Source organism: Elephas maximus, chromosome X (assembly GCF_024166365.1).
Source record: "Elephas maximus indicus isolate mEleMax1 chromosome X, mEleMax1 primary haplotype, whole genome shotgun sequence".
Taxonomy (NCBI): domain Eukaryota; kingdom Metazoa; phylum Chordata; class Mammalia; order Proboscidea; family Elephantidae; genus Elephas; species Elephas maximus.
Genome location: NC_064846.1, coordinates 121,329,657 through 121,351,321, shown reverse-complemented (window position 1 = coordinate 121,351,321; position 21,665 = coordinate 121,329,657). Strand labels below are relative to the sequence as shown.

Here is a 21,665-nt window from a genome sequence, read left to right as displayed (position 1 = left end):
AAACCCATTGCTGTCGAGTTGATTCTGACTCATAGCGACCCTATAGGACAGAGTAGAACTGCCCCACAGGGTTTCCAAGGAGCACCTGGTGGGTTGGTGGGTTTGAACTGCTGACTTTTTGGTTAGCAGCTGAACGCTTTAGCCACTGCACCACTAGGGCTTCTTAAGTTATGTGAAGTGATTTTTAGTAAGTTAGTTCCTTCTGCTGTTATCTTCTGAATCTTTTTCCCACAACGATTGTAAGGATGGCACAGGATCGCGCAGTGTTTCGTTCTGTTGTGCATAGGGTCACTGAGTTGGAACTGACTCAACGGCACCTAACAACAACAACAGGTATCTGCAAATGAATTACAGTTTCTCCTGATTGAATGCATCCATTGGATACTGTCTGTACATGTGTGTACATGTGTATATGTGGTGTGTGTGCAGTGCATTCTCTTGTCTTCTCTCTAGGGCCATTATTATTGCTGTGGCCAAGACCTTATGCCTTTTAAAGAATATTTGGTTTACCAGCTGACCTCCATATTTGTATGACTGTCATATCCATGATTGTTTTCAATGCTAAACTCTGATGTAATTTTGTCCTCAGTGTTACTAGGCCTAAACTAGGGACTGGGCCATAGTCCCAGTGCCTAAAGAGGATGGCAGGCACATAGAAATGGGCTTTTTACATAGAGTAGCTCATTTAATTTGAATGATGTCTTGTAGAAGTAGGTATAATTATCTCCATTTAACAGAAGAGGTAACTGAAGCTCAGGATGTTTAATTCGCTTGCCACAGGTTAATTTTGATAGAACCAAGATTTCTATCCAGGTTTGCCTGACTACAAAGTTGATTTTCTTCGGGAGATGCTATTGAGAGACTAGGTTTTCTCAAGGACTTCCAGAGAATTCTGTGATGTTCCTGGTGAATGTGTTTTAAAGAGTCCCTTTCTGATTGCAGCTGTGCCTTTGACAAACCACTGCTGAGTCTGTAAGAGATGCCACTGCCACTGCCACTCCAAAGTTCCAAGTCCCGCAAAATTATGCCCAGTGACCATGACCAATCTGAAAAGGTTAGAGCAAGCTGTCTCTCTCAACAATGTTTCAGTAGTCTCTTCCTGTTTTGGTTCCAATTTCTATGGCTACTTAGAGTTCTCAAATTTATTTCCAAGTCATCTTCCTTCTGGTATTATTAAGGTACCAGCAAAAATCAGAATAAATTTTTAGAAGGTTACTAATTCAGTATAGAACCAGGCCAAAGGTAGTTTTTAGACCTCAAAAATAATAATAACTAACACCTACAGATTACTTACCATGTGTTAGGCACAATTCTAAGCACTTTTACCTGGATCAACTCACTCAATCTGCATATAACCCTATGAGGTAGATACTATCATTATCAGTCCCTATTCTAATCCCTGAATTTTTGGAATGTGTCTGCTTTAATCTGAGAAAGTAGGAAGCGGTAGCAGTCCTTGTAATTGGAGAATACCAGCAAATTAGAACTTGAGAAGAAAGTGAGAACTCTTCTTTCCCAGAAATGCACGGCTAAAATGAAGATCGCCCTCCACAACCTTTAAAACCAAACAAAACTCAGCCCTCATTAATGATCACTTCTAGACTCTTACTTTCCCTGAGAATCTCAAAGCACCTTGTGCGAGCCTGTTTAGTACATTCTGGGATGAGTATAAAAATTAGGTCAACAGATTGTATTACCATGCATTTTATAGCTATTAGATTAGAAGAATGGGTACATTTTGACTCTGCTGTTTTGACCTGGTGAATAGTTTGACATCGTCGTTCTGACTCTGGGGTGTTCTCTGCTCATCATCATACATATTGTAATCAGAATTATATTAACACTGATGAGTCTTCATCAAGAGAGTATTTCCTGTCGCAGCATCATTCCAAAACCCAAACCTGTTGCCGTTGAGTTGGTTCCACCTTATAGAGACCCTATAGGACACAGCAGAACTGCCCTATAGGGTTTCCAAGGAGTGGCTGGTGGATTCGAACTGCTAACCTTTTGGTTAGCAGCTGAGTTTTTAACTGCTGTGCCACCAGGGAGGCCTATTTAATTTCCTCGATTGGTTTTCTTTCTACACAGATAAAAATATAATAAACATTTTCATTTTTGTCTTATTAAAATGATTTTCATGGAGGGGCCAAATGTTTTTTCCTGTGTAAATTTGGCAAGAAAGATTTGATGCATTGATCAACTTTTTGTCCATAAAAAATTTTCTGATTAAAGCTCTGTCATTGTAAGTTTTTTTTTTATATAACAAATTTAATTTTCTTGGGCATATTTTGCAAATCTAAGTTTTATTGTGTGAAGCTTCAACTATTAATTTTTATTTTGGCTTATTATTTCTTCCAGTAGTATTAAGCAGGGATTGGATTACAGTTTGGCAGTTTATTTCTTAGCTAATACATAAGAAAATTATATTTAATTTTTGCTCATTATTTTCTCCAGGGTTTTTTTTTTATTGTGAACTAGATAAAAGCCTAATAGTTTACTTATTTTTTTATCTTGACTCATTAGAAAGCATACGTAATTCTCCTCAACTATTCCAGGATGGCTCTACACTATTGGACTGATCTATTGCATTATTAATCCAATTCTCTGATCACTTTATGTGCCATGTTCTAACTGTTCATGGTATAGATGGAGAACAGAACACATAGTTTGTTCTCCTTCACATTATAACAACTCTTTTATGTGGGTAGGCAGGGTTTGTTCTCATTTCATAAGGGGAATCTGAGACTTTTACCAAAAAAAAAAAAAAAGCTTTTGGAGGTGGAAGAGCCTTACTGTGTGATTTTTTCCCCTCACCTCTAACCCCATAGAGATGGTCTTAACTCATTTGTGAATGGGGTAAGTCAAGCTCAGATACACAATACTTAGAAAGAAAGCCCCCTCTGATCCAAAATATTTACCCTTCTTCCCTTCACCTATTCCTCTGTTATATAAATAAATAATTAGAAATTAATCTGCTTTGCCAAATTTTATTCTTAAAATACGAAATTTTCTCTGTGGGGTTTACAGTCATATCAGACTATATACTTCTCAAGTACTATTTCTGTCCCATTACAGTTTATACAGACTTATTTTTACATCTATTCTCTTATTTGGTCCTCAAGGACCCTGTAAGGTAGATTATCCTTCCAATTTTACTGATAAGAAAATTGAGACTTAGAGATTAAGTGATTTGTCCAAGGTCAATAGCTAGTAAATTGATGGTCCTGGACCAGTATCTGGGATTGTGTGCAGTTGTCCTTGTTGGGAATGACTTAAATCAGTTACTTAACATAAAAAAAGATATACTTAAATATTTATTAAATTATTGAACTGATATACCTGAGAGCATTCTTATTAAAGGAATGACTAGGAGCAGTGGGTGGTTGTGGTGGTAGTGATAATCTTGGATAGGATAAGTATAAATATGAGAGGAGTAAGGAGAATTGCAGAGACTAAAATAGCTTCACCATGCTGTTTTGCTAATTCTGAGAGTTACACTGAAGGTCATCTTGCTTTCTCACAGCCTTGTCTCCATCAGTGACTACCTTCTTCAGGAACACTAGAAGCAGGTCTGAGTGCCAAAATTTCCTCTTGTTTTAGTTTATTGGGATTTATTATATATATCCCCAGTTTCTTGGAGATTTTGGAGTTTCTTTTTGAACCCCAAAGATGACCCAAGTTCCCCTGAAGTGACTGTTCACAATTGAACATACTTATTTACCTCTTGTACCTTTTTAGAGGAGGGAGAATTACCAAACAAAGATGTCTCCATCTGCACCTCAGGGAACACTCAAAAAGAGATCAGCTTTTGAAGATCTTACCAATGTGAATATGCCAGTCCAGTCTTTTGCTATGGTTTTGCCTAAGGCTTAGACAACCTCTTTCTTGAGGGACCTGCCCTGTTTTCCAGACCCTGACCCTCTCTGGAATGTTGAGTGAAAACTTCGTTTAGAATTAATGACCCAATTTTAGAAACTGCAGGCGTTCTTCTACTGGTACATCTGAGTCAGTTGGTGGAATTCTCTGGAAGCAGCAGAGTAAATATCAGATATGAAATTATAGTTAATTATGAGAACTATGGCATATTGTATTTAGATAAAGTCCAGAGATGGCTCAGCTTGCTGCCTAGGCCTTGGAGGTAAGTAATTTGGTGCAGTCATTGTTAGTCGAGGGCAATGTTTATCAATTTGAGCACTATGAACATTTGGGGAAGGACAGTTTTTCTATTGTGTAGGACTGACCTTAGTCAACATCTCTGGCCCCAGGCATTAAATTCTAGCAACACCCCAGGCACAGTGACAATCAAAAATGTCCCCTAAAGTACAGAACCATTGTTCCACAATCTGGTCTTCAACTGTGAAGATCCAGAAACTCAGTTTTGACATAGACTTCTCAAATTCACTTCCAAGTCGTCTCCCTTCTGGTATTACTAAAGTACCAGCAAAAATCAGAATCAGTTGTTAGAAAGTTGCTAATTGAATATAGAATCAGGCCAAAGATAATCTTTGGTCTTAGAAAATAATAACAACACCTACTGGGTACTTACCATGTGCTAGGCACAATTCTAAGCACTTTTACTTGCATTAACTTACTTAATCCACATATAACCTATGCGGTAGATACTATGATTATCTCTACTTTACAGATAAGGAACTTGCCCAATATTGATTTTGAAGTCTGTTTCATCTAGGCTGCAGGGAAACCTGGGGAGCTGTGTGCTCTCCACAATAGAAGGTACTTATGCGGCTACCAGAATAGTTTTATCTACTCATAATGTTTTACCCCCTTGGGCAGTACTGGATAATTTTCTCTGCTTTGGATCCCTGCTCTATAGGTGCTATGTGACGACCTTTCTGCTAATGCAGTTTCTTTCCCATGAAGATTACACTGTATGTGATTAAGTTATAGTTTTCTGGATCATTTCAGATTTACTATAGATTGGTTGAAAGAGATGCGCTCCTCCCCCTTGCCACACCTGTAAGGTTAGACTCATTTCCTGGCTTATTTAGCCAAGGATTTAGAAATTCAGCTGAAATAAGGTAGCCACACAGTTTTGAGCAGATGTGGCTCATCTTAGTGTATCTTCCCTTGGCCCCCAGAGTCCTTGATGAGAGTGTGGTGACACTGTGTAAGATAAGGCAAGGTCTCACAGCTATGAGCAGCTTACTTTCTTGCTAGGTCTCAGTCCTTTTTTAAATATATATAGTTTATTTTTGTTGTTGTTGAAAATATACACAGCAGAACATACACCAATTCAACAGTTTCTAAATGTACAATTCAGTGACATTGATTACATTCTTTGAGCTGTGCAGCCATTCTCATCCTTCTTTTCCAAGTTGTTCCTCCCCCTTAATATAAACTCACTGCCCCCTAAGGTTGCTATCTAATCTTTCAAGTTGCTGTTGTCAATTTGATTCCATATACATAGATCTTAAAAGACCACAGTGCTCAGGGCAGACATTCTTTACTAGTTAAGCTAAACTTTTGTTTGGTCTTGGAAACTGGTGGCATAGTGGTTAAATGCTACGGCTGCTAACTAAGTGGTTGGCAGTTCGAAACTGCCAGGCACTCCTTGGAAACTCTATGGGGCAGTTCTACTCTGTCCTATAGGGTCACTATGAGTCGGAACCAACTCAACGGTAGTGGGTTTTTGGCTTATTGTTTGGTTTTAAGAAGACTTCAGGAGATAATTTTGGTTTAAGGTTTAAACATTAATCTTGGCAATAGTTTCAGGGGTTCATCCAGCCTCCATGCTGCTTTTTTTTAAAATGAGGTTTATATTATCATTAAGAAAGAACAAGTACAAATGAACTATACCATTAATAGGAAATACATGCAGATATCCAGAACCTTCCTGCTTCTCTAACTAAATTCAATATCCATTAGGCTGCATCCTCATCTAAGTAAGGCAACCCTGAGCAGTGTCTCTGCCTCTAGTTTGCCGGCAGCTCAGAAAGCCCATTTTCCTTTTGCATTCAAGTTCTAAGATTCACTTTGGTCACCTTGAATGGTTATTGGTGCTTTCCAGAGAAAGCTCCATCAATACAAGGCACCTAAGTCATTCCTGGAAACCCTGGTGGCGTAGTGGCTCTAAGTGCTATGGCTGTTAATCAAAGGGCCGGCAGTTCGAATCCACCACACACTCCTTGGAAACTCTATGGAGCAGTTCTACTCTGTCCTATAGGGTCACTATGAGTCAGAATCGACTCGATGGCAAGGGGTTTGGGTTTGGTTTTAAGTCATTCCTAGGGTTGGGCATTTCTGCAGATGTCTGAGCTCATTTATTTGAGGGTTGAAGGCTCCTTTCTCTGAATTCTTAGGATTCCCTACATGATGATTTGCTTCTTCCAGTCAACATTACTAGGTCTCCATGTCCCCATATCTGTCTTCTTCTCAGAATTCACTACAGTGAGGTCCTGGCTTGCCAAAAAGATTTGATCTGTTTTAATTAGTTAATCTGTAAGGTTTTTTTTCCCTTTCCTTCTACATTATCATTCTAACATGGGAAGAACTTTTCATATTTAAGAGCCAGTAGATAAGGAGATAGGGCCTATATCCATGTTACCTAGATGGTTTCGTGTCAATAAGATTTTCAACTCTATTTTTTTTTCTTGGCGAAAGAATTATGGGGAAGTACACGTAAAGGTCCCCTCAAGCTTAGAGCTAATAATATCAGTGCTCTGAACCTTCACATATGGCAGTGGAGAGTTTCACCTTAGGGGTTAGAGTCACCACCTTTCTCCTACCAAGAATGCACCTCTTTTCCCATCCTGAATCTCGATTCCACATATAGAGAGTTGGTAAAACTTTAGGTAAAGTTAAAATGAAAACTGTGCCAATTTCTTTGAAGAACAGAGGTAGATGACGAGTTCCTAAGAAACAATTCCCTATTGGATTGTAGTTGCTCATTATTGTCTGATGACAGCAAGACATATATATTTTTTACATTTCATTTAGAAATAACTTCAAATTTACAAAAAGTTCAAAAATGGAAAATCGTACAAAGAGCACTCATAAACCCTTTATCTAGATTCACCTATTGTTAACATTTTATCCCATTTGCTTTATCATTTGCTTATACATCATGACTCTTTACCCCTAACTACTTCAGTGTGTGTTTTCAAAGAATAGGGAAATTGTCTTATATAACCACACTATAGTTATCAACTTTATAAATTTATATTGATACAATAATTTTATATAGTCTACTGTCTTATTGCAGTTCTGCCAGTTGACTTTAAAATATCCTTTATAGCATTTATACCCTCCAGTAAAGGATCAGGTCTGGGATCAGATATTGCATTTAGTTGGCTTGTCTTTTTAGCTTCTTTTAATCAGGAACATTTCCATAACTTTTCTTTGTTTTTATGATATTGCCATGTTTGAAGAATACAATCCTGCCAACCACCCTTTTAAAATAAAACATTGCTTATTTTGTGTTTGTCTGATGTTTCCTTGTGATTGGATTGGTATTATACGTTCTTGACTGGAATGATGTTAGGTGATGTCTGCCCTTCTCAGGGTTTCACATCTGGAGGCACATCATGTCCATCTGCCCTTCGTTGGTGATGTTAATTTTGATCATCCAGTCAAGATGTTGCCTGTTTTCTCCACTTTAAAAAGTTTTTTTTCTCTTGCAACTAAAAAACAGTCTGTGGGCCACACTGTAAGGACCTGCAAATAATCTGCTGCTCATCAAATCAAAATATCCCCAGATTTAGTATCCATTGATGATTTTTGCCTGAACCAATCTTTATGAAGATTTTCTCAACTCCAGTACTCACTCCACATTTACCAGTCTGCTCTTAACATTCTACTATAAGCATGAGCCTCCCCTTATCCCATTTATTTTTTATTGATATGAACTCATGAATTCCTCATTTCTCAGTGATTTATTATTTATTATTGTATTTAATTATTTTGGTGCTTAAACTGTTCCAGATTTGGTTAACAGGAGCCTCTTCAATTGGACTGCTGTGTCCTTGTGACCTGACTTCGTAATTTTTTGAGGATTTTCTTTTCAGCATACAAAGATGTTTCAGGCTCATCTTGTACTTATTCCCTCTAGTTTTATCCCTGAAGTAGACTATTCCTCCAAGGTGTTCTGGTTCCTTTTAGTGGGGAATTGTATTGGAGGCCAAGATCTGGGTGCTAGGTGTGCTCATTGCTACTAGGGTGACTTTGCTTTTTCATAATTTCAGCAGTCAGGGCTAGGAAATATCTGCATGTGTATATATGTACATGCTGAGGCATTAGTGTTTCAGTGGTAGAATTCTCAGCTTCCATGAGGGAGACCTGGGTTTAATTCCCAGCCAGTGCACCTCACGCACAGCCACCACCCATCTTTCAATGGAGGCTTGCATGTTGCTATGATGCTGTGAACAGGTTTTAGCAGAGCTTCTAGACTATGACAAGCTAGGAAGAAAGTCCTGGCAGTCAGCTTCTGAAAATCAGCTAATGAAAACCCCATGGATAACAACGGTCTGATCCCCAACTGATCATGGGGATGGTGCAGGACCAGGCAGCGTTTCATTCCATTGTGCATGGGGTTGCCATGAGTCGGGGGCTGATTTGGCCGCTAACAACAACAACAACATATACATACACATATGTGTACTTAAACATGCATATACACATACATATGCCTATAAGAAATCATACGTTTGCACAACTCCAATCCCAACACATAGGGTTCTTTCTTAAATTTCCTAATCCATATTTTGTAGGTTCCTTCTTCCACAGTGAGAACTCTGGTTCCCAAGAACATCAACACGTTTACTCAGTACTGTAACACATCTAAAGTAGTTTCAAAATTGCTTTGCTGATACCATAAAATAAACAAATCTACTGAAAAGAGTTCAAGATTTATTTGCAGTATCTCCCTTACTCTCACCACACACATGTGCGCACGCGCACATACACGCGCACACACACGCACACACACGCCATGATTGTGGATGTATAGCTTGAGGGTATATAGTCAAATACTGTGTTTATAAATTAGTTGGGTTACTCAGTCTGTCCTTCCTTTTCTTTAGTATGGTTACGGTATTTATTTGAAATATAATTAGGTTCATTGGTTTCATTTTAAAGATATAATTTTTAAACTTATTTTTACTGACATTATTCACAGTCTCATTATCTCTCCTACTGTTTAATAGAATTAGTCATGAGTATTTTTTATAGTATTTGGTGGAACTCCCCAGAGTACCATGTTAAATAAATAGTACAGTATAACTGACCCTCAATGAGATGAGATCGATGTATCACAGATAGCATTGTTGTATTATAGGTCTACCTTGAAAAGGTTGTAGGTCTTGGCATATCTAGACAACAAACCCAGTTATATTGCCCCCCGAACCCCTGCCACCCCTCACTCAAACATCTTACGGGGTCAAAGTGGAATATGATGTTACCAGGACATCTTTTCAGTTATTTGCCAGCCTGTATGTCTGGCATGGAGGTCAAAACTACATAGTATATCCCTTGGGAGCCCTTAGAGCTGATGTTTAGCTGATATGTACCAGTTCTCCCGTTCTGGTTATTTGCTGCTAGCTTTCATTGTGATTGGTTGGCACCAGTGTCATGCTGGCTGTGAAGTGTTTTAGTTATCATTCCTAGGAACTCCCAAACAAGCTGCCCAGAGTGGGAATATGGTTTAAGATTTTCTTAATATGAGCTACCTATTGGATAATTTGTGGTTCTCTTTATTTCCCTGCCTCTTTCCTCCTTTTTTTGCAGGCTTCTCAAAGTCAACCTGCCCAGCCCAAGAAAGAGGCCAATAAGGAGTTCACTAATGGTGTTTTCAAGAAAATAAATGGAAGCACACCTGCTCTTGGGTTGGCCAAAAACAATGAGTTGAGTCTAAAAACGTGAGTAAGAGGGGTCTCAGGATGCCATTGTTTTAAATGGTAAAGGAATGTGTCATATTATTGACCTCCTTTTGTCCCCACTGAGAACATGTTTGGTGAGTCACAGTGGTGATTACCATATTAACCCTGGGTGCTGAGGCTCTGGGTGCTGGGGTGGGCCCAACTGTGGTTGCTGAAGAGTTACAGGCTTCTCTCTCTCTTCTTCCATAGAGTGTTGCATATTGGAAGACCCGTTGTCATTAGGGAATTTGCCAAAAGACCTTGTGCTCATCTCTTTCTCCGTTTTAGTAATTCCTTCCGTCTGAGCTAGTCTGTGCTTGGGGGTGTTGGGGCAACTTAACTTTTTAGGGGACTCTCAGCAGCTGGCTGCTATCTTGCCAGTCTGCTTTTCCCCTTAGAAGTTTAGAAGGGAGGCTTGTCCCTTGTTACTGGAAAGAAACTACTTTCTCCTTAGGCCAAAAACATTTTTCTTCCAGCTGTTAAAGGGAGCTGTTTTCATATTTTACAAGTAGATATGAGCATTCCCATCTAGGAAAGGAAAAAGAATTTAGCCATAGAAAAACTTTTATCGGAAGAGGAGTTAGAAAATGAGGTGAGACCTTTCTGTGTCCTCCCCTTATTCCAGTAGGAATTACTTCTTCAGGGACTGACCATTCTGCATTTGAAGAGATTAGATAGCCGTAGCCAAGCTAAGCATGAGTTCCAAAGGGTAAGATGAAGAGATTGGGGAGCTCCAGAAAATTAACATGTCAGATCCGCAGGATACTTTGCCAATTATCCAACAGAAAGAAATCAAACCAGATAGTATCTAGCCCTACTTGTTTTTCTATTGAAATGGAATTCCTGGAATTTGCATGTATATTTTAACCTTAATTCTCTACATTGTTTTCTTTTGAATATCTTCCATCATTCTGATTTTAGCAGGAGAACCCACATAAAATGCCAAAACCTTTCTTCCCATCATTCAGGATTCACTGGAGTGGGCACTAATAATAGGTCTGGAATTATTATTTTTTTTAATACTGAGAGTTAACACTGAGAGTTCACTATAATCGTACATCACTCTAAGTGGCTTTTTTTTGTTAACAGCTTTATTGAGATATAATTCACATACCATACAGTTCATTCATTTAAATCATATAGTTCAATGGCTTTTAATGTATTCACAGAGTTGTGCCACCATCACCACAATCAATTTTAGAACATTTTTATCACCCCCCCCCCCAAAAAAAACTCTGTACCTTTAGCTATCACCTCTCAATCCTCTCATTCCCCAGTCCTAGATATCCACTAATCTACTTACTGTCTCCGTAGATTTGCCTATTCTGGGCATTTCATATAAATGGAATTGTATAATAATGTGGTCATCTGTTACTGTCTTCTTTCACACATGGGGTTGCCGTGAGTCGGAATTGATTCAATGGCAACTTTTTTTTTCTTTTCATTCAGCATAATGTTTTCAAGGCGTATCTGTGTTGCAGCGTGTATCAGTACTTCATTCCCTTTTTTTGCTGAATAGTATTCCATTGTATGGATATAACACATCTTGTTTTTCCATTCATCAGTTTGACAGACATTTGACTTGTTTCTACCTTTTGACTACTGTGAATGGTGCTGCTGTGAACATTTGTGTACAAGTTTTTGTTTGAACACCTGTTTTTAATTCTTTTGGGTATATACCTAGGAGGAGAATTGCTGGGTCATATGGTAATTCTATGGTAAACTTATTGGGGAATTTTCAAGCTGTTTTCCACAGTGGTTACACCATTTTACATTCCCACCAGCAAAGTATGAGGCTTCCAATCTTTCCACCTTTCTGCTAACACTTGCTGTTTTCTGTTTTTAAAATTATGGTTATTCTAGTAAGTGTGAAGTGGCATCTTGTGTTTTCCTCATTTCATCTTTTTATTTTTCCACTTTTAATATACATAGTGGATTAGTAAAGTAGTAAGTAAGCTCATCATTTTTAAATAAAGACTGATGGTTAAGGTTGTGTGTCAGCTTGGCTGGGCCATGATTCTCAGTGGTTTGGCAGTTATGTAATGATGTAGTTTGGCATTTATGTGATGATACAATCATCCTCCGTTTTGTGATCTGATGTAGTTCATCCCCCATTTTGTAATCTGATATGAGCAGCCACGCAGTTGAAAAGGAAGTTCCCTTGAAGGTGTGGCCTGCATCCAGTATATATGGATATTCTGCCAAAGCTCACATGCTGTGGATCCTGCATCCTGTTAGTCATCCTCTTACCTGTGGTTCTTGGGATGTGAGCCAGCAGCCTGCCACCTGACCTGCAGATATTGGGATTCACCAGCTCCTGCAGCCCTGTGAGCTAGCAGCCTTCCACCTGACACGCAGATCTTGGGATTCATGACCTCCCACAACTTTGTGAGTCAGGAGAAGCCTCCAGCCTGATGCCCGACCCATAGATTTGGGGCTTGCCAGCCTCCACAACTGTTTGAGCCATTTCCTTGACATAATCTCTAAATATACTTGTATAGATAAGTGTTTGTGTTTGTGTAACTGAAAGTAAGTAGGCAGGTTATATTGATAGGGAGCCCTGGTAACACAATGGTTAAGCACTCAGCTGCTAACTGAAAGGTGGGTGGCTTGAACCCACTAGTGGCTCTGCAGGAGCAAAAACCTGAAAATTTGCTTCCATAAAGACCATGGCCCAGGAAACTCCATGGGGCAGTTCTACTTTGTACTGTAGAGCCACTGTGAGTTGAAATTCACTCAACAGCACACAACAGCAGGTTAAATTGGTTAAAAATAAATAAATAAAAAATAATAGTCCCTGTTGCTATGCTAACAGCAGAAAGCATCCCGTAAACTACCATTATCTTTGGGTCCTCTTGAAAGACTGTTGTTGTCAGGTGCCATTGAGTCAGTTCTGACTTACAGCGACCATATGTACAACAGAATTAAATGCTGCCCAGTCCTGCAGCAACATTACAGTTGTTGTTATGTTTGACCCATTGTTGCAGACACTGCATCAATCCATTTCATTAGGGGTCTTCCTCACCCTCTATTTTACCAAGCAAGATGTCCTTCTTCAGAGACTGGTCCCTCCTAATAACACAGTCTCACCATTCTTGCTTCTAGGGATATTATGGCTGTACTTCTTCCAAGACAGGTTTGTTCATTCTTTTGGCAGTCCGTGGTATATTCAATATTCTTTGCCAACACCATAATTTAAGTGCATCTATTCTTCATTCTTATTCATTGTTCAGCATTAAACGAATAATTTCTTTTATAAGGATCAGCACAAAGCTGGTTCCTATGAGGCAGAGGTTAAAGATGTCCTAAATATCTAACTTTTCCAGGCTGTTTACCACTCCATCATCTCTAATATCAACTGCTCCCCCTTGCCCCAGTACTCTCCCTCCTGTCTTTGAGTTCCCTAATTCGCTGCAACGTCTCACAGAACCCATGAACCATGTAAAGGAAATGGCTCATGCGGTCGTGGAGGTTGGCAAGTCCCAAATTCATGAGTCAGGCATAGACTTCTCCCTGGCCCTCAGTCTCTGCCCAAAGGCACTCAGCTTTCTCGCTCTGTAGGCTGGGAAGCCCACTGCGCCATCTCCTGCCAGTCTTTGCCATGGGTCTCCTTCTCTGGTGGTGGTGGGCTCTCTCTGCTCTGGAATTGGCTCTCTTTTAAGGCAAAACTGACCAGTCCCCTTGGTAGGCCACAATTACCCTATCACACAATCACTTCGGTTGGAGTTATAAGACCATGGCTAGAAAGGTCACACACAAAAGTAATTAATTGCACTGCAGACCACCCCCTGGCTTTTCTAGCCATGTTTCTTCCATATTTGGGGGATAATTTCCCCCTCCCAATTATTTTACCATTCCAAAACAGTCGTTAACAATTGTCCTTCAATAGAGCAAAGAGTTCAAAGGGTGAGTTTACTCAGGCACCGGCCATTAAGGTCTGCTGCAGGTTTCGATCTGATCTGGTCAGATTCTCCAAAAGTCATCTCGTCTTCACCCTTTTGGGCCTCTGACAAAATTCAACTGGGAGAAGATTATTCCTTTCTTGAGGTATCAGCATAATGTTAGTATCCTCCCCTGCATAACACATTTATTCATTCCTTTACTTTCAGCTATTATTTCTCCTTCCTTCCTTTTGTCATTTATTTTTACCCAGACTTTTCTACCTTGGTAAGGAACATCAGGTTCAGCTGCTGTGCTAGTGCAGACTGCTGGATGCAAGACCGGTCTAGTAAGTTCTTCCCCTTCAGTCCATTCCCATTCATGTTGGGAAGGGTTACACAGGTACAACACTAGTGGGCTATCTCACCCACTAGGCAATATGGCGGTATACACTGTCAACCCCAATTTTGCCGGATGGGGGGAAGGTACAATCCATCTCATCAGGCCCTTGGGAATTCTGGCATACATATTCAGGGGTATATACAGTCTTTTGCTTAAGGATCACCCCTGCTTCTGGCACCTGCAGCTGCATCCCTGGTTCTGGAACCACAGCATCCAGCAGGAAAAAAAACAATTTTAGGTAATGTGGGGAAGAACTGTACAGTGGCACCATTATCCTCCCTCACCCCCTCTTCCCCAGATCCCCTAGAGAATTGTAAGAATCTGTCCAGTGGTGATCCTCCCTTTGTTCCCCTCACGTTCAGTGTGAGCACACACTCATGAAAGTGTGTGAGCCAGCCTTTTATGCCTTTGTGTTCCCTTGCTTTGGATAACAAATGTTTCAATTGCCCATTCAATTCTCTTTCAAACTATTACCCTGAATATAGTACGAAACATGGTATGCCCATTTAATGTTTCTTGGCCCATTGCTACACCCTGTGGGCTGTAAAGTGTGTTCCTTGATCTGATGAACTATAACTTGGTGGCCCAAATTGGTACAGTATCTTTTGTTCCAATCCGTTAATGGTATTTTTGACATCTGCATTTGTCATGGGATGTGCAAAGCCCAGTCCAGAGTATCTATTCCTCTGAGGACCCATTTATAGCCACCTGGTACCACTAGCATCACTGGTCCAGTATAATCAACTTGCCAGCTATGTGCAGGGCCTTCCTCCTGGAGAATCTGCCTCATAGCTATCTGCAGCCTCTGCCTTTCTTGCTGGTGGACAGAGCAGTCCTTGTTGGCATTTTGTGCCTCAGGGGATGCAAGGATTCAGCCTGTCTCTGCATTGCTTCAGCACCCTCATGTCTGCTCATTTCATGGATTCAGTTGGCCACCTCAGGTGAGGATACGAACAGGTCCATTTGCTGATTTCAATCACCTTCCAATCCAGGAAGATTTTCCTGATGGGCATCAACATGTCCTACTCTCATGTGCCCTCCAAGTTCCCAGAGTGCTTTCCATACGTTCATGCCCCACACGGGTGTCCCCTTAATAGTCCAATTTTCCATTGCCCATTTGCCTGACCATATAGCCAGGCCATTGGCCAATGCCCATGAATCAGTAAAAATCCAAACATATGGACTCTCACCATTGCACAGTTTTTCCATCACAGCTAGGAAAACAGCATGCAGTTCAGCTCATTGAGCTGACCTGTTTACCTTCTTCAATTAGAGTCTTTCCATCTGCTAGTCTTAACACAGCAGGTTTCCACATCACATGTTGTCCATGTACCCTGGAACTACCATCTGTGAATCAAGCAACCTTCTTCTGGTCAGGAGAAAGTTGTTCATAGGGCACTGTCCATGTAGCAGTGGGCTCTGGCAGCTTCTCAGGTGGTTCCAGGGTAGAACCTATGGGAAGAGAGACTACCTGCTTGTGAATACGGTGGGTGTCTCACTGCATTCCCCTAGTAGCTTGTTCTTGTATGAAGCATTTCCATTTTATTATGGAACTATTTTGGGCACTGCCTTCCTTATTAGAATGTTTCTCTGACATCACCCAAGACATTATAGGTATTTCAGGTCTCATGATGATTTTATGTCCTTCTGTCATTGAGGCAGTCTTAATCAACGCCCAATAACAGGTGAGTAATTGCCTTTCAAATGGTGTGTCTCATGCTACAGCATCTGGAAACTTTCTAGTCCAAAAATTCCGGTGGTCACTGTAGGGCAGCATTCTCAGGTTTTTGCCATAAGCTCCAGTCTGCGTAAGCATGTGTGGTAGACACCTCCAAAATCATGTCCGAATGTGGGTCGTAAGGGCCTAAAGGCAGGGAAAGTGAAACTGCTTTTTGTAATTCAGACATAGCCTGCCCTTGCTATGGCCCCCATTCAAATGCAGATTTCCTCTGAGTGGTTTTATGGATGGGGGCCAGCAATATCCCCAGATGTAGAATATGTGTTCTCCAAAATCCAAAAAAAAACAGCCAAACACTGGGCCTCCTGCTTAGTCTTGGGGGTAGGTAGTGACAACAACTTATCCTTAGCTGCATGGTGGCTCCTGCTCAAGTTATTTCCCAAGGATTTCACCATTTGGAAGGGATACTGGACTTATTAACTAGTCTCTGTTGGTCATGTGGGCTTAGCACAGTATTCAAATCAGCCCTAGTCTGTTCTTCAGTGCTTGATATTAACATAATATCGTCAATGTAATATATCATTGTACTAGAGATCCGCACCAAGTCCAAGTCTCTTCTAATCAAACTGACAGTAAACTGGTGAATTCAGGTAACCCTGTGGCAATATACTGAAAGTAAGCTGAGCTCCTTCCCATGTGAAAGCAAGCTGCGGCTGGAGAGAAAGATCAATCACTGAGTTCCAGCCTCCTTTAACCTGCTATATTTTCTCCACTATTGATACAATGTCTGGAACAGCTGAAGCCACAGGTGGCACTACTTTATTTAGGCCTCCATAGTCTACTCTCAGCCTCCATGACCCATCTGCCTTTTTCATGGGCCATACAGGGCCTTTATACAGAGAATGTCTTGGCACTGATACTCCAGCCTTTAGCATGTCTTTAATCAAGGCAGTAATCTCTTTTTGTCCACCAGGTATCCTATAATGTTTCAAATTAACAACCTGAATGGGCGTTACAAGACCATGGCTAGAAAGGCCACACAACAAAAATAATTAATCTGCATCTCAAGCATTCACATGCATATGAGGAAATTGAAAATACCATGGCTTGGGTCAGGTGCAACTTAGTTCTCCAAGTGATATCTTTGTTTTTCAGTACTTCAGAGAGGTGTTTTGCAAATTTTGAAGATTTGGCCAATGTGATATGTTCTTTGATTTCTTTTTCTTTTTGAATATGTAGTTTCATTTATTATCGTTGTTGTGAAATACATAGCAAGACATATACCAATTCAAGTTTCTACGTAAACCATTTAGTGACATTGATTATATTCTTCGAGTTGTGTAACAATTCTCACCCACCTTTTCTGAGTTGTCTCTCCTGCATTAACATAAATTCACTGCCTCCTAAGATTCGTATCTAATCTTTTGAGTTGCTCTTGTCAATTTGACCCCATATAGATAGTTGTTGGGAGAGTATGATGCTCAGGGCAGACATTTTTTACGAATTAACCTAAACTATTACTTGTTTTTTTTTTTATTACTTGATTTATTTTTTAAAATTTTTATCGTGCTTTTTTTTAAGTAAACGTTTACAAACCAAGTCAGTCTCTCATACAAGAACTCATATACACCTCGCTACATACTCCCAATTTCTCTCCGCCTAATGAGACAGCCCACTCCCTCACTCTCTCTTTTTGTGTCCATTTATCCAGCTTCTAACCCCCTCCACCCTCTCATCTCCCCTCCAGGCAGAAGATGCCAACATAGTCTCAAGTGTCCACCTGATCCAGGAAGCTCACTCCTCACCAGCATTCCTCTCCAACCCATTGTCCAGTCCAATCCATGTCTGAAGAGTTGACTTTGGGAATGGTTCCTGTTCTGGGCCAACCGAAGGTCCGGGGGCCATTACCACCGGGGTCCTTCTAGTCTCAGACCATTGAGTCTGATCTTTTTACAAGAATTTGGGGTCTGCATCCCACTGCTCTCCTGCTCCCTCAGGGGTTCTCTGTTGTGTTCCCTGTCAGGGCAGTCATCAGTTGTAGCTGGGCACCATCTAGTTCTTCTGGTCTCAGGCTGATGTATTCTCTGGTTCATGTGGCGTTTTCTGTCTCTGAGCTTGTAATTACCTCGTGTCCTTGGTGTTCTTCATTTTCCTTTGGTCCAGGTGGTTTGAGATGAATTGATGGGTCTTAGATGGCCTCTTGCTAGCATTTAAGATTTTATTATGCCAGTTGACTTAGATGTCCCCTGAAACCACAGTCCCCAAACCCCGTCCCTGCTATGCTGGCCTTCGAAGCATTCAGTTTATTCAGGAAACTTCTTTGCTTTTGATTTAGTCCAGTTGTGCTGACCTCGCCTGTATTGTGTGATGTCTTTCCCTTCACCTAAAGTAGTTCTTATCTACTATCTAATTAGTGGGTACCCCTCTCCCACCCTCCGTCCCTCCCGCCTGTCATAACCATCAAAGAATATTTTCTTCTCTGTTTAAACTATTTCTCATGTTGTTATAATAGTGGTCATATGCAACATTTGTCCTTTTGCAACTAACTAATTTCACTCAGCATAATGCTTTCCAGATTCCTCCATGTTATGAAATGTTTCACAGACTTATCACTGTTCTTTATCGATGCGTAGTATTCCATTGTGTGAATATACCATAATTTATCCATTCATCCATTGACGGGCACCTTGGTTGCTTCCATCTTTTTGCTATTGTAAACAATGCTGCAATGAACATGGGTGTGCATACATCTGTTCATGTAAAGGCTCTTATTTCTCTAGGGTATATTCCAAGGAGTGGGATTGCTGGATCGTATGGTAGTTCTATTTCTAGCCTTTTAAGGAAGCGCCAAGTCTATTTCCAAAGTGGTTGTACCATTTTACATTTTCACCAGCAGTATGTAAGTGTTCCAGTCTCCCCACAGCCTCTCCAACATTTATTACTTTGTGTTTTTTTTTGGATTAATGCCAGCCTTGTTGGCATGAGATGAAATCTCATTGTAGTTTTGATTTGCATTTCTCTAATGGCTAATGATCGTGAGCATTTCCTCATGTATCTGTTAGCTACCTGAATGTCTTCTTTAGTGAAGTGTCTGTTCATATCTTTTGCCCATTTTTTAATTGGGTTGTTTGTCTTTTTGTACTTGAGGTTTTGGAGTATCATGTAGATTTTAGAGATCAGGCGCTGATCGGAAATGTCATAGTGTACATGGTATACAAGTCTCTGTTTGAGTCTTTGGTTTCTAGTCTTTTGGGTATATACCTACCTAGGAGTGGAATTGCTGCATTAAATGGTAGTTCTATTTTTAGTTTTTTGAGGAACCGCCACACTGTTTTCTGTACCATCTTGCATTCCCATAAGCAGTGGGTAAAGGTTCCAATTTCCCCACATCCTTGCCAAATTAGTTTTCTGTTTTTTTTTTTTAAGTCTTAGCCATCCTAGTGGGAGTGATATGGTATCTCATTGTGGTTTTGATTTGCAAGTCCTCAGTGACTAATTATGTTAAGTATCTTTCATGTGCTTATTGGTCTTTTGTATATTTGGAGAAATGTCTATTCAGATCCTTTATTGATTTTTAAAATTCGGTTATTGGTCTTTTTGTTATTGAGTTATAAGTGTTCTTTCTATATTCTTGATAAAGGTTTCTGGTTGGATATATGATTTGTAAATATTTTCATTCATTCTCTGTACTGTCCTTTAATTTTCTTCTTTTTTTTATTGAACTTTACATGAAGGTTTACAGAACAAACTAGTTTCTCATCAAGCAGTACACACATTGTTGTATGACATTGGTTAACAACCCCACGACATGTCAACACTCTCCTCTTCTCAAGCCTGTGTTCCCTATTACTGGCCGTCATGTTCCCTACTACCTTCCAGTCCCTGCTCCACAGCTGGTGCGCCCCTTTGGACTTGTTTTATTTCATGTGACTGTTCAGTCTTTGACTGAAGGGTAAACCTCAGGAGTGGCCTCATTCCTGAGCTGAAAGGGTACCTGGGGGTCATACTCTCAGGGTTTCTCCAGTCTCTGTCAGGTCAGCAACCCTGGTCTTTCTTTTTGAGTTACAATTTTGTTCTACGTTTTCTCCAGCTCTGTCCAGGACCCTCTGTTGTGATCCCTGTCAGAACAGTCATTGGTGGTAGCCGGGCACCATCTAGTTGTACAGGACTCAGTCTGGTAGATGTGGTCCGTTAGTGTTTTGGACTAATCTTTCCCTTATGTTTTTAGTTTTCTTCATTCTTCCTCACTCCCAAAGGGGTGAGATGAGTGGAGTATCCTAGATGGCCACTCACAGGCTTTTAAGACCCCAGAAGCTATTCGCCAAAGTAGAATGTAGAACATATTCTTTATAAACTCTGTTATGCCAGTTGAGGTAGATATTCCCTGAGACCATAGTCCCCACAGACCTCAGCCCCCCAATTCAGTCCCTCAGGGAGTTTGGATGTGTCTATGGAGGTACCGTGGCCTTGCCTTGTACAGGTTGTGCTGGCTTCCCCAGCATTGTGTACTGTCTTACCCTTCACCAAAGTAATTTATCTATTGTCTATTAAGTGTTTTTCCACCACCACCCGTCCCCTCCCTCATAACCATCAAATATTGTTTCTTTTTGCGTGTAAACTTTTAATGAGTTTTTATAGTAGTGATCTCATACAATATTTGTCCTTTTGTGATTGACATATTTCACTCAGCATAATGTACTCCAGATGCATCCATGTTATGAGATGCTTCACAGATTCATCGTTGTTCTTTAGTGTTGTGTAATACTCCATTGTGTGTATATACCACAGTTTGTTTATCCATTCATCTGTTGATGGCCACCTAGGCTGTTTCCATCTTTTATACTTTTTTAAAAATAATTTTTATTGTGCTTTAAGTGAAAGTTTACAAATCAAGTCAGTCTCTCACACAAAAACCCATATACACCTTGCTACACACTCCCAATTACTCTCCCCCTAATGAGACAGCCTGCTCTCTCCCTCCACTCTCTCTTTTTGTGTCCTTCTCGTCAGCTTCTAACCCCCTCCACCCTCTCATCTCCCCTCCAGGCAGGAGAAGCCAACATAGTATCAAGTGTCCACCTGATCCAAGAAGCTCACTTATCACCAGCATCCCTCTCCAACCCATTGTCCAGTCCAATCCATGTCTGAAGAGGTGGCTTCGGGAATGGTTCCTGTCCTGGGTCAATAGAAGGTCTGGGGGCCATGACCACCGGGGTCCTTCCAGTCTCAGTCAGACCATTAATTCTGCTCTTATGAGAATTTGGGGTCTGCATCCCCCTGCTCTCCTGCTCCCTCAGGGTTTCTCTGTTGTGTTCTCGGTCAGGGCAGTCATTGGTTGTAGCTGGGCACCATCTAGTTCTTCTGGTCTCAGGATGATGTAGTCACTGGTTCATGTGGCCCTTTCTGTCTCTTGGGCTCGTAATCACCTTGTGTCCTTGGTGTTCTCATTCTCCTTTGATCCAGGTGGGTTGAGACCAATTGATGCATCTTAGATGGCCGCTTGTTAGCATTTAGGACCCAGATGCCACTTTTCAAAGTGGGATGCAGAATGTTTTCATAACAGAATAATTTTGCCAATTCCCTTAGAAGTCCCCTTAAGCCATAGTCCCCAAACCCCCACCCTTGCTCCGCTGACCTTTGAAGCATTCAGTTTATCCCGGAAACTTCTTTGCTTTTGTTCCAGTCCAGTTAAGCTAACCTTCCGTGTATTAAGTATTGTCCTTCCCTTCACCTAAAGTAGTTCTTATCTACTAACTAATCAGTAAATAACCCTCTCCCACCCTCCCTCCCTCCCCCCCTCATAACCACAAAAGTATGTGTTCTTCTCAGTTTAT

General features: G+C 40.6%; 1 protein-coding gene across 1 annotated transcript in view; it reads left to right on the top strand.

Annotated features, from left to right (window-relative positions):
• The first annotated feature begins 979 nt into the window (after positions 1-979).
• Positions 980-21,665, top strand: part of CCNB3 (cyclin B3) — a 104,522-nt gene continuing 83,836 nt past the window's right edge. Inside the window, exons 1-3 of the mRNA XM_049871857.1 lie at positions 980-1,054; positions 3,739-3,825; positions 9,742-9,872. Coding sequence (XP_049727814.1) covers positions 980-1,054; positions 3,739-3,825; positions 9,742-9,872 — 293 coding nt within the window. The remainder of the gene's footprint in view (positions 1,055-3,738; positions 3,826-9,741; positions 9,873-21,665) is intronic.